Raw genomic sequence first — 19832 nt, forward strand, 5'->3', positions numbered from 1 at the left:
TCTCAAATATGCACCCCGGTAAGGTGGAGCCCACACCCACTCCCGGCCCCTTGCAATGCCAGCTGCCACTTTCTCCCGAAGTAATTAAGATAAATGCAGCTGATAATCTGCCCGGTTTCCTTAAACAGGCCCTCGGGCCATACCTCAGATATAATTTTACCTGCAAAGCTTTATCTGAGCGCTGGGGTAACAGATAGTTTTTAAGCAAAGCGGCAGCTTTTGAAGCAAAAGGAAAGGGGAATGTTTGTCAAATAAATGTCAGAATGAGCGCCACCGCGGCCCCTCAGCGCTCGCTCCCCAGGACTTGGGGCCTGTCGGCCAGCCAGCTGGGAAAGGGGCTGAGATGGGCGTGGGGGCACCAAGAGAGCAGCACGCACGGGGCAAGGCTGTGATGTGGCCGTGAGGGTCTCGTGCCCGCCACCCTCAGCCAGACCCCACTGGCTCCCTTTGCCCCGTTCATGCCCGGCAGCTGCACACTCCATCCTGGGCCTGCCCGGCCCCTTGGAGCCTGTTGCCCATCTGTAAGGGGGTGAGTGCTAACCTTGCAGGGAGGCTGTGAGGTCAAGGCTGTGTCCACACACCGTCCTCTGTCATCGTCCCCTAAAGCTGAGGGCTCCACGGGGCAGGCTGGACAGTGAGGGACAGAGAAGGGCCGCCTGGGTCCAACCTGACCCACACCTTCCTTCCACACCTGTCCTGCCACCCAGTACCGCGCCACCGCCCGGCCAGAGAAGTGCGCACCTGGGCACCAGCAGGCCGAGTCCAGGGTGGAGCGGGCAGGGCTGGAGGGGGCTGCGAGGCCCTCGCTCCACCAGCCCATGACAGCCAGGACAGGGGGACCGGGCAGGTGCCGCCTCCCCTGCGAGGCTTGTGCCCTCGCTCTCTGGCAGGGCAGGAGACAGGAGGCCAGGGCCCCTGACGGTGAGGATGGTGTGGCCTGGCCTGACTGGAGAAGCATTGTAAGGAGAGGTAAACCCGCCCATGTCTGGGTAGGTCTGTGACAGGGAGGCTCAGGAGGCCCGAAGCGAGAGCGCGTGGGTGCGGGCCAGGGGCCTCCAGCGGAGGTGTGACTGTGTCATGGAAGGTGGGAGCCCGGGCAGGTCTGAGGGTCTCTCAGGTCCAGCCCCTCATGTACAGCTGGGGAGTCTGAGGCTGGGAGGCCCAGAGTCACACGTGGAGGTCAGGGCACTGGACAGGACCATCTGTGTGCGGAGCTGCCTGGCCGCCAGGATGTGGGACAGCCCTGCCCCTGAGAACTCTCGAGGTCATCATCCCAGCTTCACAGGTGGTCACACACATGCCTGGGAGGGCTTCTCAGAGGAGGGGGCTGGAGAGGAGCCTGGAAGAGCAGTGGCCACACTCAGAGCTCACAGCTGCGGGGCTCAGCGAGCGCTGGGCCGTGTGAATGGTCTGCTGGCCGTCTAACCTCCCTGCCACAAGCCTTGGAGATCAGAGCTTCGCTCACCCGAGGAAGTGCCAGAGTGAAGGTTCCAGCCCAGACCCAGCTGGCCCCGCCCTGCAGGGACTCCCTGGAAGTGGGTGGGGATCAGGAAGGTGGGAGGCAGGGGAGAGGCATCCTGCGGAGGGGACCTCTCAGGCCAAGGCCCTAGGAGGGGCTCAGGAGGAAAGGCCGGAGTGGGGCCGTAGAGGGAGTGGAGAGCCCAGCGGAGAAAGAACAGAGAGGCCTTGGCTGAAACAGGGAGGTTAGAAGGGGAGGGGAGGGGGTGGGGAGCGAGGCCAGGCTCTGTGAGGGGGTGGGGTTGCAGGGGGGCGGAGGCCCAGGCCTGCAGAGGGACTGCTCCCCGCCGGGAGCTGCTGCCCACAGCCCGCACCGGAGCCAGCCGGTGCGGTGTGGGCTTGGGCTCCCCGGCGGCCGGGCCCAGGTAGTGTTTCTGAGGGACAAGGAGACGCCCGCGGGCCCGGGGTTCCCGGGGGCCAGCTGGGATCTGAAGTATTGATCTCCCCACTTCAAAGGAGCCCCAGGCCTGCTGAAACCCACACCGTGAGCACCACGGGGCTTTGCCAAGAGCCTGGGCGGGGACAGGAACCTGAGACTCGGCACACGCTGCCCACACTTGCCCCACTGTCTGAGCCCCTGGACGGGCAGCCGGCATGGAGCGCCCCGGGGTGCCACAGGCAGAGCGTCAGGCCCACCGTCCCAGGGCCAAGGAGCGAGGGTGATGGGGACTGAGCTCTGCCCACAGGGCAGCACGTGGAGGCAGGGCCACCCCAGGGATGGGGCAGGCGCTGAGGTGAGACCGAGAGGCAAAGCCGCTCTCTGTCCTGCACGGGGCCAGCGTGGTCCCCAGAGGCCTGCTTCCCATCCCTTCCTGCTTCGCTATGTGCTGTGTAACTTGGACACATCACACAACCTCTCTGAGCCTCAGTTTCCTCACCCACTGTTTCTGTTGACTTTTTGCGGCCAAGGCTGTGAATCAGTCACTCACCAGTCTGTGCCCAGTGCCTGGCCCAGCATCTGGCAGAAAGGTAAAGACCCCTGAATGAATGAATGAGAGAATGCATGAATGCATGAATAAGAAGGAGCCAAGGGGGCTCTCCATCCTGCAGGCCCTCTCCAGGCCGCGGCCTGCCCGCGCCGGGTAAGGGCACCTTCCTGCCCTGTGATGCCAAGACTCACTTGAAGCCTTGGAGTCTCCTCATCACTAGGAGGAACTCAAGGTCCCCAAGAGTTGTACCGACGGTTCCCCAACACCAGGCGACAGCCAGCAGCCTGGAACTACAAACCACTACCAGCTACACTTTCCGCTGCTCCGGAATTTGGGCGCACACTGTTCCTTAGGAGAGAGTCACCAAGTCCAGTCCCTGTTCATAAGGAGGGTGCTGGGCCCCACCTTTTGGAGGAAGGAGGAACAAAGAATTTGTGGCCAAATTTTAAAACCACAACAGGTTACTTTGACAATCTCTCTCCAAACCACGAATGCACTTGCTCTTTGGCCCTGCCGTGTCTTCTTTGAGTTTACCTGGCTGATCTCACTTCACACATATCTGTTGCTCTGCAATTTTAAAGGCCTGAAAAGGATGCTCCATCCAGAGGGATCTGAATACATGCGTAGCCGTCCATCCGTTCTGCAGAATGTTCCACAGTGCATGTGGGTGGAGAGACGGACGGGCAGACCTCAGACCCTCTTTATGGGGTGCACACTTTGGAGGGAATTGCCTCCAAAATAATCTCTTAATGCAAAAAGTAAGCCACAGTGTGTGTCGTAGACTTTTGTTGAAGAAGAGCTGGAAATGGGACTACTTACTCACATTTGCTGGTATTTGCATCAGGAAACTCTGGAAGGACACACAAGACACTGCCCCAAGCATGGACAGCAGGACAGGGGAGGGGGATCCACGGCCAGGTGGGGCTGAGACCTCTCACCGCAGACCTTCGGACCCTGGGACCGTGCGATCTAGGCACACATAACATCACGGAAAGAAGTGTGAATCTCCATTCAGCCCGTGCCAAAGGTGGCCAGCTGACCCGAGCCCTGCAGGGCCTCCCAAGCTCACCCAGCTCCCCTCACCTGTGGTGGCTTCTTGGGGCTTGTGGCTCTGTGTAGCTGGGGACCTCCACCGGGAGCCACTCCCTCGCCAGCTCCCACGGGCTCTTGGCCGCCAGCAAAGCATCAGACCCACGCTGACTTGCTTTCCGTTTTCCTTGCAGCCACGGAGTCCCCATTCCCGAGGAAGCTGCGCAGCGACCCAGCTGAGGGCCGACTCCCCAGGTATGTGGAGGGGCAGCTGGCATGGGGTCTGGCAGGCTGCGCTGGCAGGAGGTGCCTTGTCCCCAGCCTCCCTACCCACCCTGTCAGCCCTACCCCATTTCCTTCTGTCTCTTAGGCAGTAATCCGGGCTGTCAGCTACCTCCCCGAAAGATGCGCCCAGAGCCAGCCATCAGGGCCGGCACGCGGCTCCGAACCACAGCCCTGGGCCAGGCTTGTCACCTGACGTTGTCCAGGCCACTCAGGCCAGAACCCTCCTCTCCAGGGGCGGCCGGCAGCACAGCTGTTTCAAACCAGCACAGTCACCTCTTAGTCCCGCTTCAGAGCCCACCCGGCCTTCTCCGCAAGCCCCTCCCTGTGACCTCACTACGTCTGCTTGGCGCCAGCAAGAAGATGGGGTTCAGAGGGGTGACTGGGCTGAGCAGTTGCAGTGTGAATGCGGAAAGTGCACGGGCTCCCGCTACGCTGTTGGCCACGTGTCTAGCAAGAGGCTGTTCACTACTTCACCCTCTGCCCTAAGTTCCAGGATTAGTCCCAGGACACAGATGGAGAAACCGAGGCTGAGTGAGGCCAGGGGCATCTCTGGGGATGTAGCCAGCACGGCACAGGGGATCAGGACCAGGGCCATCCACCTCCCCCACCCGCCCACCCCTATCAGGGGCGCGGCTCAGAGCCTGGACCTGAGGGGCCTTCATGTGTCTGACAGCTCCTCCTGCCTGACCTGCCATCCCTGTAAAGCTCAGAAAGCTGCAGGGAGGCCAGGCCCCGGGCCCCTCCCCCTCCCCTCAGCAGTGTCCGTCCGGGACAGCATGCTCGGGTGGTGAGGGAGGTCCCTGGAGGTCAGGAGGCCCTTGCACAACTGCCCACCTGACTTCTGGGCTCCTCTGCCCAGGAAGTTAAGGAGGGGAGGCCCCACCGGCAAGAGGCCCTCCTCACTCCTAGGGAGCGGAGGACACCAGCCCCAGGTGGGCTCAGAGCCCCTCCCAGCCTGATGCACGCTGGATCTCCACCCTGCAGCAGAGTGATGAGCTCTGCTGTGGGGTGTCCCGGGAGTCGGCCAGCAAGGGGGCCACTCCAGGAGGTCGGAATGCACCGGGGGCAGGCCGCCCTTGCCCAGGCTGCTGGCTGCTGCTCACCTGGGGACATGCTGCTGTTACCACTGTCATGTATTCATTCAACAGACTTCACCCACAAGCCTGCCCAAGGGCCCTCAGCCCACAGATAGAAAGGGGAACTGAGGACTGGCCCCAGGCAACTACTCGGGGGGAGGGGGCCCCCCAGGCTGATGGGGTGGGGAAGGGTCCGGGGGGCAGAGAAGGGGGCAGCAGTGGGGTGGCCTGGCGCCCCCTGCTGGCTGACACTGGAACCATGCCCACCCTGGCCACCGCTTTGGAGCTGGGGACCTTGGCAGATGGCTGAGCTCCCTGGACCGTCTCGGAATAACCAGGAAAATACACGATGCTAACAGCTAGCCCCAGGACTGCTCTGAGGACGAGAATAGCTGTGCCTGAGACCCCCAGAGCTGCTGCCGGTTAGGAGTGGGGTCGTGGATGCAGGAGAAGGGAGGGGCGAGGGCTCCCCTCACCCAGCGTCTCCCCCAGGCTGCAGAAGCTCAGCATGTTCTGGGTGGGGGGCTTTTCTGCAGAGGACTGTGGGGCTTGTGCTCTGGGCTAGGGTCACAGGCACAGGCCAGAGTCGTGTGACCTGCAGCAGGAGCCGGGCTCCGAGGCCCAGGAAAGGAGCCGGCACATTCCAGAGGCCCGGGGTCTGCAGAGAAGGGGCCTAAAGCCATCCTGTGCAATCCCAGGTGCAGGGGGTGGGGCAGGTGAAGGACCAGGTGGCAGCCTCGACCGGCCTCAGGTGTGCAGTCTCACCCTCTTGTTCCCTCCCACTGGGCACCCCCTCCCCCCTTCCTGGGCTCTCCACCCTGGCCGTCAGGGGCCCGTCACTCCTCACAGTGGGGCTACTGTGGGTCTGGAGCCACCTGCCACAAGGGACCTTCCTGCTCAGGAAGCCTAGCAGGGCTGCTGGGGTGGCCAGGGTCTTCTCAGACCCCAGGCCCCAAGCAGCATCCTCTCTTTTCCTCCTCCTCCCCCCCACCAACCCCCTTCACGGTCTGGCAGGAACTTTTTTCCCCTCTCATCTCTCGAGGTGCCGTCAGAGCCAAGCCCTCTCCCCTGAAGGTGGGGGTCACGCGCCCGCGGCTCCCACTCCCAGCCCGCCACGCCCACGGGAGCCTCGGAGCCCCACAGCCCCCACTCACTGCATCCTTCCCTTGCAGGCTCCAGCGAGGACCATGAGAGCAGGCTCCGCCCAGGCCCCCCGAGGCGGGAGGATGGCCGCCCAGTCCACTTCCCACGGCCCGCATCGGACCACAGCATCCTCCTAGCGCCCAGGACGGGGGGGCCATGCCTGGGGAGCAGCCCCTCAGAGTGCCACCTCCCACCATGACTGGAGACATGCAGCCCTGCCGAGCGGCCAGTGGCACGGGGGGCCCTGCCCAACGCCCCGGCGAGGTCGGCGCCCCAGCCGGCGGGACCACCAAAGCCATGGGCAGCGGGGCCCAGGCTACGCAGCCCACCGAGATCCAGGTGCGGCAGGCTGGGAAGGTGGGGCCCAAGGCACCGCTCCCCGGAGCCCAGTCCCTGAGCACCCCCAGGAAGGGCAGCAGCCCCCAGGCCCCAGCCGGGAAGAACCTCGTGCAGGCTCGTGTGCGGCGGGCAGGCCAGGTGGACAGCGGCCCCCAGCAGCTCTGCAGCCTGAGCATCACCAGCTCAAGGCCCAAGACCGCCCTGGCCGAGAAGACCCCTGAGCACCCCCAACGAGAGGCCCCCCGGCCCCCAGAGGCTGGAACCGGGGCCCTTCTCAGGCAGGGCCACCCCAGGGCTGAGGCCTCACCAGCCCCAGAGGAGCTCAGCTTCCGAAAGTGCTTCCAGGAGACCCCCTCCAGCTTTACCTCCACCAACTGTACCTCACCGAGCGCCAACCCCGGGCCCCCGCCCCTCAGGGCCCCCCAGAGCAGCGGCGCCAGCCCCTGCCGGGCTGCCCCCTATGTGGAATTCCAGGCCAGCGGGGCCGATGCCTGGCCTCCCCCAGCTGAGAACAGCTTCCCAGGTGCTAGTTTCGGGGTCCCCCAAGCTGAGCCGGAGCCCTTTCCCAAAGGCGGCAGCCCCAGGGTGGTTTCCTTCCAGCACCCCTTCCCAGAGCTGCATGGGGCTGGCCCGAAACCCTTCCCCGAGGACGCCGCTGGGCCCGAGTACTCGGAGAGGGCACTGGTGTTTGCCTTCCACCAGCCTCGGGGAGCATGGCCGGAGGAGCCAGTGGGCACGGGCCCGGCCTACCCGCTGCCTGCCCAGCCGGCTCCCCCACCCCCACCCTGCTACCCAGGCAGGCCCGGTGGCCTTGACCCCCACAGCGACCTCAGCAGTGCGCTCCCTCCACCTGGTGCTGCTCACCTGGCCCCCAGCCCCTTCTCAGAGAATGCAGCCACTTGCCGGGACGGTTTGCACGAGAGCATGACCAAAGTGCTCCCTGAGAGACCGCCTTCGGCCCACGATGGGCCGGGGAGCCCCAGGGAGCCCCCGAACTCTCTGCCCCAGAGGCCCTTTCCCAGACAGGTGTATGGAAGCCCAGGAGCCAGCGGGGTGGGCTCCAGCCCACGGTCTCTGGACACGGATCTGGCCATCCCGGGGCCTCCTACTGCCATACTGCCCCAGCTGTGGGACCCCGCCTCAGCCACTTACTCCACACCTCCCCTGGGGCCCCCGGCCACCGCCAGGAGTGTGTTCTTCGAAGCCCAGCCCAGCCCAGGCCAGCGGCTCAGCCTCCCCCACAGCCCCCCACTGCCCTGGCCCCAGGTACTCCCGGCCACCGGGCCTAGCCCCCATCGAATGGAGTTGTTGAACCGGCTGCCCTTCCCCCTGGGCACCCCTGAGTGGCAGGGGGGCAGCCAGGGAGTCCTGGGTGCTGCTGGCAAGACACCTGGGCCGGGGGAAAAGCTGGTGGTCCTGAGAACCAGCCCAGGCCAGCAAGGCAGCAGCTCCCCTGGGCTGTACACCTACAACGGCCTGAAGGACCCTGGAGCCCAGCCCCTGTTCTTTGGGGTGGCCCAGCCCCAGGTCTCACCCCGGGGCACCCCCAGCCTTCCCCCACCCAGAGTGGTGGGAGCCTCCCCCAGCGAGTCCCCACTGCCCTCACCAGCCACCCACACGGCCAGCAGCAGCACGTGCTCATCCCTGTCCCCACTGTCCAGCAGCCCAGCCAACACCAGCTCGGAGGAGAGCCAGCTCCCCGGCCCGCTCACACCCTCGGCCTTCTTTCACCCGCCTCCTCACCCCCAGGAGACTGGCAGCCCCTTCCCGTCCCCTGAGCCCTCCCACGCCCTCCCCATCCACTACCAGCCAGAGCCAGTCAAGGCCTTCCCTTTCCCCACAGAGGGGCTGGGGGCCGAAGGTGCCTTCAGATGCCTGGAGGAGACCCCGTTCCCCAGCGCAGTCCTCGAGGTGGGCAGCAGGGGGCTGGAGAGCTTCCCCCAGGAGCCACCCCCCTACCCTGCCCACCACTTCCCCCTCAGCAGTGCCAGCCTGGACCAGCTAGACGTGCTGCTCACCTGCAGACAGTGTGACCGGAACTACAGCAGCCTGGCCGCCTTCCTGGGGCACCGCCAGTTCTGCGGCCTGCTGCTGGCCAGGGCCAAGGACGGCCACCAGCAGCCCCCAGCCGTCCCCTCTGCACAGGCTTCCCCCACAGCACCAGCCAGCAGGAACCCGAGCCCGCTCAGCCACACCAGGACAGCCCCCTTCCTGCTGGGCGGAGACGTCCGGCCAGATGGCAAAGACGACCCCCTGAGGACAAGTTTCCTGCCCAGCCTGGTCGCCGCCCCCTTCCCGCTCCCTGCCGCGGACCTGGACCTGGAGGACGAGGCCAAGCTGGACAGCCTCATCACAGAGGCGCTCAATGGCCTGGGGTACCAGTCGGACAACCCTGAGATCGACAGCAGTTTCATTGACGTCTTCACTGATGAGGAGCCTTCCGGCCCCCGGGGCCCCACCACTGGGCAGCCCCCCAAGACCAGGGTGGGCGCCATGCCAGAGAGCCAAGCCAAGCCCTCGCTCCAAGCTGTGGACACCCCCCTGGAGCCCCAGCATCTGCACCCTGGGGATGAGGACTACCCGGCCGGCAGGCCCAAAACCCACTCCCTGGGCCCAGCACCCACAGAGGCAGATGGGGCCAGCCTGGTCAGCCAGCAGAGGAGAGGAAAGCGGTTTAAGTTGTTCCAGAAAGAGCTGGACACCGCCGACACCTCCAGGAGGCCAGGCAGGGGCACCAGAGCCGCCCGCCTGAGGCCTAGGAGGACAGGTGACCGGGCTGAGCCGCCCCCACCCCACCCCCGGGACCTTAGAACCCAAGCCCCGAAGAGCCACGCAGACCTAGGCGGACGGGCCCTCCTGGTGGAGACCAGGAGCTCCAAGCGCCTCCGACTGTCCCCCGGCGGCAAGGAGGCCTGGAGACGGCGGGCTCGGGGCGGCACCTGGAGCAAGGAGCTCATCCACAGGATCGTGCAGCAGAAGAACAGGGCTCGCGAGCCCCAGGCGCCGCGGGGCCCGGCCGCACAGTCCTCCCCACGGGGCACCGTGGGTGCTTGCCCCCAGGAGTGCGACTCCGAGTCCGAGGAGGAGGATGGCCCGAGGCTGCGCGGCCCCCGCCTCAGAGGCCAGCTCCGCCCCAGCGGCCGGCGGTGGCATCGAGGCGAGAAGAGGAAGGAGGGGGACTTGACCCCGGGTCCCAGAGAGCATGGGCAGCAGCGGAAGCCCAGGAAGGTTGTGAGGCAGGATGCCGCGAGGGACAGGGTCTCGCTGGCCCCAGAGGAGCCGGGCGGGCCTGGGCTGGGCCTGTCACACAGCCCAGAGGACGGAGTGGGCCCCAAGGAGAGAGGCCCCCAGCGTCTCCTGCAGGTTCTCACCGGTGCTGAGACCCCAGAGGAAAACCCTCCACCTCTGGGCTTCCCCCAAGATGCCAGGAAGCCTGACGTTTCAGAAGAGTTGCCCCCTGACACCACAGAACTTCTCAGAGAAGCCTCTGCAGACACCTGTGAGGGAGGAAGCCCCTGCCCCCCAACCCCAGCGCGCCCACAGCCCGGGGGAGAGGGCCCCCCAGCCTCCCCCCAAGGGGAACCGCCAGTGCACGTCGCTGACGCCGCCGACACAGCCCACCCCGAGCCCACGGCCCTCGTTTTGAAGCCCCCCGGCCTCGGGCGTGGTCCTGCTCTTCCTCACGGAAGCCCCACAGGGGCTCCAGCCGCCAGAAAGGAGCCTCAGCCACACTCCAGCCCCCCTGGCGAGCTGCTCCTCGGACTCAAAGCCCTGGCTGGCTGTTTCCATGAAGCCCTGTGCCCCCAGCCCTCAGCCCCGGACAGTCTGCCAGCCAGCAGGGCATGCCTCCACCAAGACGGTGTGGACACCAGTTCTGGAGAGCCAGTGCCACCCAGGAACCCACCCTACACCGTCGTCACAGGCCTAGGCAAAGATGAATTGCCACTGGCCTTAGAGCCCACGCCTCTCTTCTCGGGGCTGCCCGTGGACAGCTTTGACCCACCCGTCTATAGCAGCCTGTCTGGGAATGGGGACACCCACATGCCACCTGCCTGTGCCAGCCCTCCTCTGAGGAAACCCCAGTTAGACCCACCGTACCCCTCGTTTCTGCCCGAGAAGGGCTGGTCCCTGCTGGAGGAAGAGTCCCCGATGCCACCTGGCCATCTGGGCCCTTTTCCTGGCCTCTCAGGGGAAAAGGCATTCAGTCAGAAGTGTCCCAGTGAAGGGACAGTGGCCACCAGCCTCCCTGCATTATCAGGTAAGGTTACCAAGTGCAGCTCCGCTTTTACGGGAGGCCTTTCCGAGGAAGAGCTGGAGATCAAAAGGCTGGTCACTGAACTGGAAAGTCAGCTGCAAAGTAAAGGTGCCCAGGAGGCCCCGGGAGAGCAGTCCCGAGTCCAGACGGCAGGCAGCGTGCATGTGGGCACCGCCAGCCCTGCGCCCGTCCTCCAGGCCGCCTCGCCCTGCAGGGACGCGCTCTCTGCAGCCAACGTCACCGGTCCTGGGGAGTTGAGCCCACACCCAGAAGGGGAGGAGACAGCTGTGGTCACCGCGGGGGGCACTCTGGGGAGCCCGGAGGAGGAGTGGCCCTCCTTCCACCCAGAAGCAGCCCTGCCCCCCAGCACCCACGGAAACGGGGCCAGCCTCAGTTTCCATCCAGTGCGGAAAGCCAGGATCTCCAAGACAGGGCTCCTCCGCGCAGAAGGGGACATCGGGGCCCCCCTGGAAGTCTGTCTGCTGGACCCTGGAGAACCACTCACACCCCCATCAGATGTGGGAAGTTTAGCAAAGTGCAGCCCCAACCGCAAGCCTTCACCTCCTAAGAGTAACAGGACCACCAGGACACAGCACGGCCAAGCCCCCCCACTGCTCCTTCCCTGCACGCAGGGAGGAGGCCCTTCCCCGGGATCCTGCAAGGCACAGGTGCCCCGTCCAGGTCCCCCTGAGCTGGAAGCATTTGGCAGCCCTGTTGCCCATCTGACACCTAGCCTGGCAATTCGGGGTGCCACCCCTCCTTCTGGTGCCAGTCCCAGCAGGGCCCCCAAGGGACACCCTGCGACAAGCACAGGCGGGCCAGAAGGAGCAGGGCTCCTCGGCCCTGTGGCGGGGGGCCCTGGCCCCGAGCGTGATGAGCGCTTTGGACCAGCAGGAGCCTCCACAAGTCCTGCCTGCATGCTTGACCCCGGCCCCAGCAGGAAGCCCCCGGCCCCAGCCACGAGCCCCCTTCATCAACTCCAGCTCCTGGTGGCCAGAGCAGCTGAGAGGGAAGACTGCACCCAGAGCTTACAGGCTCCCCCCGCTGCCAACGCCCAGCGCCCTCAGCACGGCAGCCCCTCCGACCCGGGAGGGGACAGTGTGAGCCGTGGGCAAACAGCCTGCAGCCCCGCCCAGAGTTCCCATGGGGCTGTGCAGCTGACAGCTGACCCTGCTACGGCCGGGTGTGAACTGGGGCCAGAGGGAGATGGATATCTGGGCTCACAGGGCCAGGCCAAGAAGCCCGAGGACCAAGTCGAGGCCAGCTCACTGCAGCCAGGTGACCAAGGGAGGCCCGGGGGGCCGGACGACCTTGCCACAGCCGGTGCCAACGATGAAACCACGCCGGCCTGGCTGGTGGGGGCTGCAGACCAGCTGAGAGGGCAGCACCAAGGAAGCAGGGAAGCCGTAGGCCTTTGGAACAAGACACGGGCCACCCCCAGCTCCACCTCCTCTGAGGCAGACCCTTCAGGCCTAGCCTCTGCAGCAGCCCACACCCGAAATGGGCCTGAGGACCAGACTCCAGAGGAAGCAGCTGGCCCAGGCCTTAAGGAACATCTGCCTTTTGCTGGGGAGAACCCAGCGCCCCCAGTCAGGGCCCTGGCCAGCTGCTCCTCCTTGCCTACTTCTGCAGCCTCCCTCGGTCCCTGCAGCCTCCAGCCCCTGCCCCGGGAAGACCCTCCTGCTGCACCTTCAGGTGAGCTAAGGGGGCCGCTCCCAGCGTCTCCATCCTGTGGGGACCCTACCAGCCCGCAGCTTCTGCCAACCCATTCTCCTACCTGGGCACCTCCACAAAGGGCCGACTGCACCCCAGACCCCACAGAGGCTGGGGTGCCCCTGGACGTGCCCCCATCTTTGAGGACAAGCCCCTGTGGCCCCAAGGAAAGCCAGACTTGCCACCCTCTCCTGGGGGACTGCAGCCCCCTGGAAGACCCTCCCAAGGGCCAGCCCAGCTCCGTCCATGTCCTCAGTCCCACCCATGAAGGGGACCACCCCGGAGGTTGCATGTCAGGAGCCCCAGAAGGTTCCAGAAAAGAAAGGCCACGGCAATTTCCTGCCTGCACCACCCCTCCCCACTCAGCGAGGACCATCTGCGCAGTAGCCACCATCAAGGCCTCTGCCCTGCCCGGCACTCCCACCACCGGTGGCCTGGGGGCAGACAGAGGCCCCAGGGCCGAGTGGCCAGACCCCCACTGCAGGGGAGCCTCGGCCCACACCCGCCCCAAGGGCCAGTCCTCCGAACCCCCAGGCAACAGGGAGGGCCAGGTTGTCACCGCTGTGCCCGCTGACCCTTCCGCACTGGGGACTGCAGGGCCAGACCCCCACACCTGCTGGGAAGACGAGGCAGAGGCCAGCTGCCAGGGACAAGAAGGCCTGGAAACACCTGGGGCCATGCACCCTGGCATCGCAAAGGCATCGCGAGCAGGCGCCAGCGGCCTGACGGTCACCTGCCCTTCCCCAGAGTTCTACCCAGGCAGAGCCACGTCCCTGAGCAGCACAGCCAGCAGCTCCAGACCCAACTCCCCCCAAAACGTCAGAAACCTCCTCTTCCAGAGACCCCAAGGGGATCCCCTCAGTCCCCAGGACCCCAGACAGACACCTCACAGGTTTAGAAAGAAGCCTGCATTCACTGAGAACGGCCACTGGAGGGACAGAGCCCCCAGTGGGAGGCCTGTGACCTGTGAGGTTTGCCTGGCCTCCTTCCGCTCTGGGCCGGGCCTAAGCCGCCACCGAGCCCGGAAGCACGGACCGCACCGGGATGCTGCCTCCCAGCCAAGCCCACAGTCCACACCTACCCCCAAGCCTGGGAAGCCCACAGCCCAGACATGCCACCCCCCCGGGAAGAGTCGCAGGGCACCCGGGAAGAAGACAAGGCACTTGCTGGAGGGCCCCAGCCTCGCCGCAGGGCCGCCTCCCGTCAGGGGCGCCGAGGACGCCCTGGGTTCCAAGATGTCAGAGAGGCTTAGGAAGGGGCTCAGCATCCTGGGAGGACCAGGCTGTCCCCCAGGCTGGGAACCACACCCCCCAGGCCTGGTCAAGCCAGGGGTGGACGTGAGGCCTGCAGAGCCCAGGAAACGGGACCAGCTGGAGAGGAACGAGCCCCATCCCAAATGGGCAGAGAAAGGAAGGGGCCAGAGGCGGGGCAGACCGCCCGTAGACTTCCCCAGCAAGTCAGAGGGGAAAGTCAACAAGAAAGCGCGGAAGCCGCGAGCGAGAAGGTTCCGGGAGGAGAGCGGTCCCCGGGTCCCTCCTGATGGGGTTTCAGATAGAAGCAACTGGAATCCGTCACCCACCACTACCAGCTGCCCCGCTCCCCCGAGCCACCACCTCTCGCCAGAGGCAGAGCAGGAGACCCAGGCCGCACAGCCACCTCCCCTGGCCACGGACCCAGAGGAGACATCCGCGAAGAAGCCACCCGGGGATCGGGTAGTGGAGGAGGCGCCTCCCGGGGAAGAGCCAGGGGGGCAGAAGGCAGCCCTGGCAAGGGGGTGCCGGGGGTCCAGAGAGACCAGGACGTCGGGTGTCTGCAAGGAGCCGCCCGGGGTGGCTAGGGGAAAGCCTGCAGGCGACGGCAGAGTGGCTGAGAGCGGGTCGGGGCGAGGTGCCTGGGATGGACGCGAGCCCCCCTGGGGCCCCCCAGGCGCTCCTGGGGCTTGTGGTTCCGAGGCAGGTGGCAGCAGTCGCCCCCAGGTTCCCCGGCACGGCCCAGGAGACGGGGTCCAGGAGCAGCAGAGCGCCGTTCCCGGAGCCCCCAGCCCAGACCTCGGGGACCCTTTGAGCTTGTTTGATGATGAGGCCTCCTTTTCCCAGCTCTTCCCCCCAGGTGACCGCTTGACTCGGAAGAAGAACCCCCGTGTCTACGGGAAGCGCTGTAAAAAGCCCACGTCCCCACTGCGGCCAGAGCCCAGCGGCCAGGCGGGGGACAGCGCCGCCCCGAGCCCCGCCCGCCTGCCCACAGACCTCAGCGACTCAGGCTCGCCCTGCCTGTCCCACGAGGACCTGTGGGGGGGTGCGGCCGCAGGTCTGCCGGAGTCCTTCCTCCTGGAAGGCTTCCTCAGCAGCAAGGTGCCTGGCATCGACCCCTGGGCCCCGAGCCCCAGCCTGTTGGCCCTGGAGCCTGACCTGGAGGCAGACCCCCGCCACAATGAGGACCACCTGTCAGAAAACATCCCTGAGCTGCACATGGTCCCGCCAGCTTGGCGAGGCCTGGAGCTGCAGGACCCCGCCGACGATGCCACCTCTCCTCTGGGAGACGTGAGCCCGGAGCCCCCCGACCTGGAGCAGGAGCGCTACGACTGTGGGGTCCCGGGGAGCGCCGTGGGTCTGGAGACGCCTGGCGCCAAGCTGGAGGTGCAGGCCCTGTGCTTCCCTGAGGGTCTCTCCAGTGCGAGCTGCTCGGGCTTCACAGCCATGGCCAGTTCCCAGGGCCCACGGAGCAGGACAGCGGAGGCGGCCAGGGCAAGAAAGGCCCCAGGCGGAGGCCGACTGGCCAAGGCCCGGAGGGCGTCCCACAAGTGCAGGGTGTGCTTCCAGCGCTTCCGCGGCCTAGGCGAGCTGGACCTGCACAGGCTGGCCCACAGCCCCTCGCCACCCCCAACCTGCTACATGTGTGTGGAGCGCAGGTTCGGCTCGCGCGAGCTGCTGCGGGAGCACCTGCAGGAGAAGCATGTGCAGAGCAAGGTGGGGCCGTGGGCCTGCGGCATGTGCCTCCGGGAGGTGGCCGACGTGTGGATGTACAACGAGCACCTGCGGGAGCATGCTGTGCGGTTTGCCCGCAAGGGGCAGACGCGGAGGACCCTGGGGGACCTGCCTGGAGGCTGGGAGGGGGACGGCGCGGTCATGTACTTCCTGAGTGGCATGGTGGGGCAGACGTCCAAACCCCACAGGGGCAAGCGTTCTGTCGGCAAGGCAGGCGGGGGCCCTGCAGACGCCTTGGGACAAGACTCCGGAGCTGGGAAAGAATTCCTGAGGGAGAAGCCGAGACCCAAGGCCCGCAGCAATAGCTCAGACCCAGACCCAGACCCAGACCCGGACGGTGCCTCCGCCCAGGGCAGCCCGTCAGCCTGCGCGACCCCCGCCCCGCCCGGCGGCTCATCCCCTGAAGCCCGTTCCAGCGGCGAGCCCCTCCTCCCGGCGGCCCCCGTACACCAGGACTGCAAGGACCCAGCCCGCGATTGCCACCACTGCGGGAAGCGGTTCCCCAAGCCGTTCAAGCTGCAGCGCCACCTGGCGGTGCACAGCCCGCAGCGCGTCTACCTGTGCCCGCACTGTCCGCGGGTCTACCCGGAGCACCGGGAGCTGCGCGCGCACCTGGGCGGCGAGCACGGGCTGCGCGGGGAGCTGGAGCTGCAGCACACGCCACTGTACGCCTGCGAGCTCTGCGCCAACGTCACACACATCAGCAGGAGGTCCTTCGTCTGCAGCTCCTGCAACTACACCTTCGCCAAAAAGGAGCAGTTCGACCGGCACATGGACAAACACCGGAGGAGGGGGCAGCAGCCCTTCACGTTCCGTGGCGTGCGGAGGCCCAGAGCCCCTGGGCAGAAGGCCCCGGCCCATGAGGGCTCCCTGCCCAGCAAACGGCGCAGGGTGGCCCCGCCCACCAGCCCCCCCAGGTCCAGTGTGGACCGGCCTTTGTCCCGGAGCAGCAGCCCCACCCTGAGCGAGGGGTCCCTCCCAGCCCTGCTCCAGCCCTGCCGAGAGGCAGCTCCCAGCACCATGGAAGGGCAGCCCAGGACCCCAGAGAGGCCCACAGACCCTGTGGGCCATCCAGTCAGGGGCAGTGATCTGTCCTCTGACCTCCAGGAGCTCCTGCCCCCATCCCTGTCTCCTTTCCCAGCAGCCTCACCTGATGGCAAAGATGGCCACAAGCTGGACCAGGCCCTGGAGAGCTCTGAGGATGAGGCTTCCCCTGGCAGCCCAGAGCCTCTCCTCCAGGAGGCTGCCCCGTCAGAGAGCTCTCTGCCCCAGCCGGGAGCCAGAGGCCAAGATGTAGGGGAAAAGAGGGCTGCTGGCCCGTTCTCAGGGAAACGCAGGACCCCGAGCGCCCCTGGCAAATGTGCCCCTAACCATCGCCCAGAGGCCTCCTCCCTGCTCTGGAAGGAGAAGCAGGTGTCCACATGTCACTTGGCACCTTCAGGGGCCACGGGAGGCCCCTCCCATAAAGGCAGTGCCACCAAGCCTGGGGGCTGCCGGAGCTCATCAAAGGACAGGTCAGCTTCGTCCACCCCTAGCAAAGCACCCAGGTTCCCAGCACAACCAAAGAAGGCGGCGGCCAGTCCGACACACGGAGAGCTAGCCCGTGGCACTGAGGACAGGCCAAAACCCACCACCCTCAAAGCCAAGCCGGGCCCCAGCTCCCAAGGTGCTGGAGGCCCCCAGCAGGGCACCAAGACAGCAGGCGGCAGCCAGCCCCAGCCAGCCAGTGGGCAGCTCCAAAGCGAGACAGCCACCACCCCTGCCAAGCCCAGCTGCCCAGGCCAGGGCCCCGCCCCAGACAAGCCCACACCTCGAGCCCCAACTAAAGGCTACCCCAAGGGACCAAAGGAAGCTGGTGAGCAGGGGCCACGAGGGAGCCTGGGCCCCAGGGAGGGTAGGGACAGTAGTGAAAAGAAGAGAAAGGGCCGGGCCCCAGGGCCAACCAGGGGTGAAGGTGTGGGGAGCCTGGGGAGGGGCCCCTTGGTCCCTGACAGACCCCACCGGGCACCTCGAAAGCAGGCAACTCCCAGCCGTGTGCCTCCCGCCAAGCCCAGGCCCTGTAGCCAGAACAGCACAGTGCCCCCCCAGCCCTCAGAGCTGCGGAAGGGGGAGCCCAGCCACACTCATGGGGATACCAGACGTGTCAAGGAGGGGTTGGGCAAGGCCCTACCCCAAGGGAGACCCCTGCACAGGCCCCCCAGGATGGGCGGGGCTGTCCACGGCACTGAACCCACCCACCCCCGGGCCTGCCGGACAGCAGAGTCCCAGAGCCACCTCCTCAGCCAACTCTTCGGGCAGAGACTAACCAGCTTCAAGATCCCTTTAAAAAAGGACCCTCCTGAGTAATTTACAGGAGCCAGTGAGTGCCTGGGAGTGGGGCTGGGAACACATCCAGTGCATGGGCCCCTGTCTACGTGAGGAGCTCCAGTCCTCTGAGAGAGTTGGCCTGCTGGCCACATCTTAACCCACTTGGCTTATAGTTCAAATGCTCAGACTTTGTGTGAGAGCTGAGACACATGCTTGAGCTGGGCCTGGGCTGGAGAGCAATACCTTCCTATCTGGAAGGCAAGGGTGAGGGGCGGGCCAGCTGCAGCCTCTTTGAGACCACACAGCTATTTTCTCAATACCCAGAACATAGAGAGCAACTCACCCCACCTCGCCCCATGTGCCCCATTTCCGGGGCCTGGTATGCCACAGAACCCCTTGTGGTGAAGGTTTGCACAGGTGCTCCCACCCATATCATCCAGCGGGGACGTCAGTCGAGGCAGCCGCAGGTCAGATGACGGCAAGCCTCCTCTTAGTCTCATTGCTGCTGTTGCTGGAATTCTAAAGTGACTCTAGACATCGGACGGGGCGGGGGCAGAAGAGCCATTTGCGAGCCACCTGCCCCCTCCCCCTGCCCTGCCCCCGACAGAGCGCAGCAGGCCTTCTCTGACCACAGGCCCATGTCAGCTTTTGTCCGCGCTGCCGATGGGGAAGCAGGCACCCTGACCCCTGGGGACCCGGCCCACTCCCGCCGGTCCTCCCCCCAGCCTCCACAGCTGCCCTGTCCAGAGCCTGCCTCCTGCACGGAGCTCTCTGCTGCACGTATCAGCAATTTTACTCTGAAGTTTCTGGTGCTATTTTCGTGTTGTAATGTGAATACAGGCTTCTTTGATTTGTTTTCCCTGGGGGATGGGGTCCGGCCCAGGGGCCAGAGGGAATGTGCACGTGGCCCACAGGCACCAGTGGCCAAGAAGTCCTCCGCGGGCTCCTGGAGCAGCCGGAGGGGACCCTCAGGCCGGGCTGTGGCGCTGCCCCAGTCAGGGGGCGTCTCATGCACTGACGGGACCGAGGGGTCAGTCTGCACATCCTTACTAGAACCGTGTCTTCACGGGGCAGGAGGGTGGGAGGCTTCCTCTGTTCTTAGGTATCTCTAAGGTTCATGGTTCGTTTGGTTCTGTTTTTTCACTTCTACCTTGGGTGCAATGCGTATGTCAAAAGTTTCTATTTTGGTATTTCAAAAGAGACCAAACCAGGCCCAAACCGCCTTTCTAGAAGGTGTGTGTGTGTGCCACTCAGAGTGCCTCTTCAGCGCTGATAAATAAAAGCTGAGGGGCTCTGGGGTTGTACATAAAATAGCAGTGACCTCACGCTGTCAGTGTGTGCGCACAGTTTTCACAGGGAGCCTCCTGCTGTGGCGTCTGTCCTCCACCAGCCCCACCCTGCCTGCCCCACCTGAGCCACCTGCCCTGCAGAGCTGCCCTCTGCGGGAAGCGGTCCCACCAGCCCTCCAGGTTGGTCAACAGTGGGACGATGCCATGGCCCTGGGCAGGGCCCTCTAGAGCAGAGCCGTGGACGGAGTGGCGGGAGTAGCTACTAGACAGCTCGTTGGGAGACGCGGCGGGCAGCAGAGGCAGCAGGAGGGCTCAGGCCCCTGGGGCGCGGCGTGCCCTGAAGACCCCTTCGAAGACCCCAGGGTCCTGGACAAGCAGCAGAAGGGGCTGTCCCGGGCTCGGTACCAATCCCAGCCCTGCCCCCCCCCCGACAGCTCCCCAGGCATGAGGGGGCTCTCAGAGCAGGTCCCTGACCACACGTGCTGGGGGTGGGGGGGGAGCTTCACCAAGCCCTTCCACAGGGAGAGGGTCCCACATGTGCCACCGTGACACCAGGCCACGGACCTGCCCTGCCTGCTCTCGCTCTTCCTGCCAAGCCCTTGCCCGTGCAGTTCCCTCCACCAGGAACGGCCTCCCCAGAGCCTCTCAGTCAGTCACAGCCTGTCCCAGCGATGCCCCCGCCCAGGTGGGCTGCCCTGCTGCACTGGCATTTGCATACCTACAGTGCACTGGGGAGCAAGCCTGTGGCTTCCAAGGAGGCACGGGCTGGGGAATGGGGTTGGGGTGGATGGAGTCCGAGCCAAGTTGAGAAAGGCCATCTGGGGCCTTGGTGGTGGACACTGTGGGGTCAGCTGGGTCCACAGCACCAGAGGCCCCGCTCAGCTCACCACACCTTGGGCTGCCGGGGACCAGCATCCTTGTCCCTGGAAACACTGGAGAGTGCAGTTCCTGACTGTGAATCAGAC

At 65.7% G+C, this 19832-nt stretch overlaps 1 protein-coding gene across 4 annotated transcripts in view; it reads left to right on the forward strand.

Moving 5' to 3' along the window:
* Positions 1-18894, forward strand: part of ZNF469 (zinc finger protein 469) — a 233320-nt gene extending 214426 nt beyond the window's left edge. For all 4 annotated transcript variants that reach the window (XM_072946778.1, XM_072946779.1, XM_072946780.1 and 1 more), the window contains 2 exons: positions 3671-3731; positions 6010-18894. In XM_072946778.1, coding sequence (XP_072802879.1) covers positions 6137-17617 — 11481 coding nt within the window. In that variant the 5' untranslated portion in view covers positions 3671-3731; positions 6010-6136 and the 3' untranslated portion in view covers positions 17618-18894. The remainder of the gene's footprint in view (positions 1-3670; positions 3732-6009) is intronic.
* The last annotated feature ends 938 nt before the right edge of the window (positions 18895-19832 follow it).

Source organism: Vicugna pacos, chromosome 21 (genome assembly GCF_048564905.1).
Source record: "Vicugna pacos chromosome 21, VicPac4, whole genome shotgun sequence".
Taxonomy (NCBI): Eukaryota; Metazoa; Chordata; class Mammalia; order Artiodactyla; family Camelidae; genus Vicugna; species Vicugna pacos.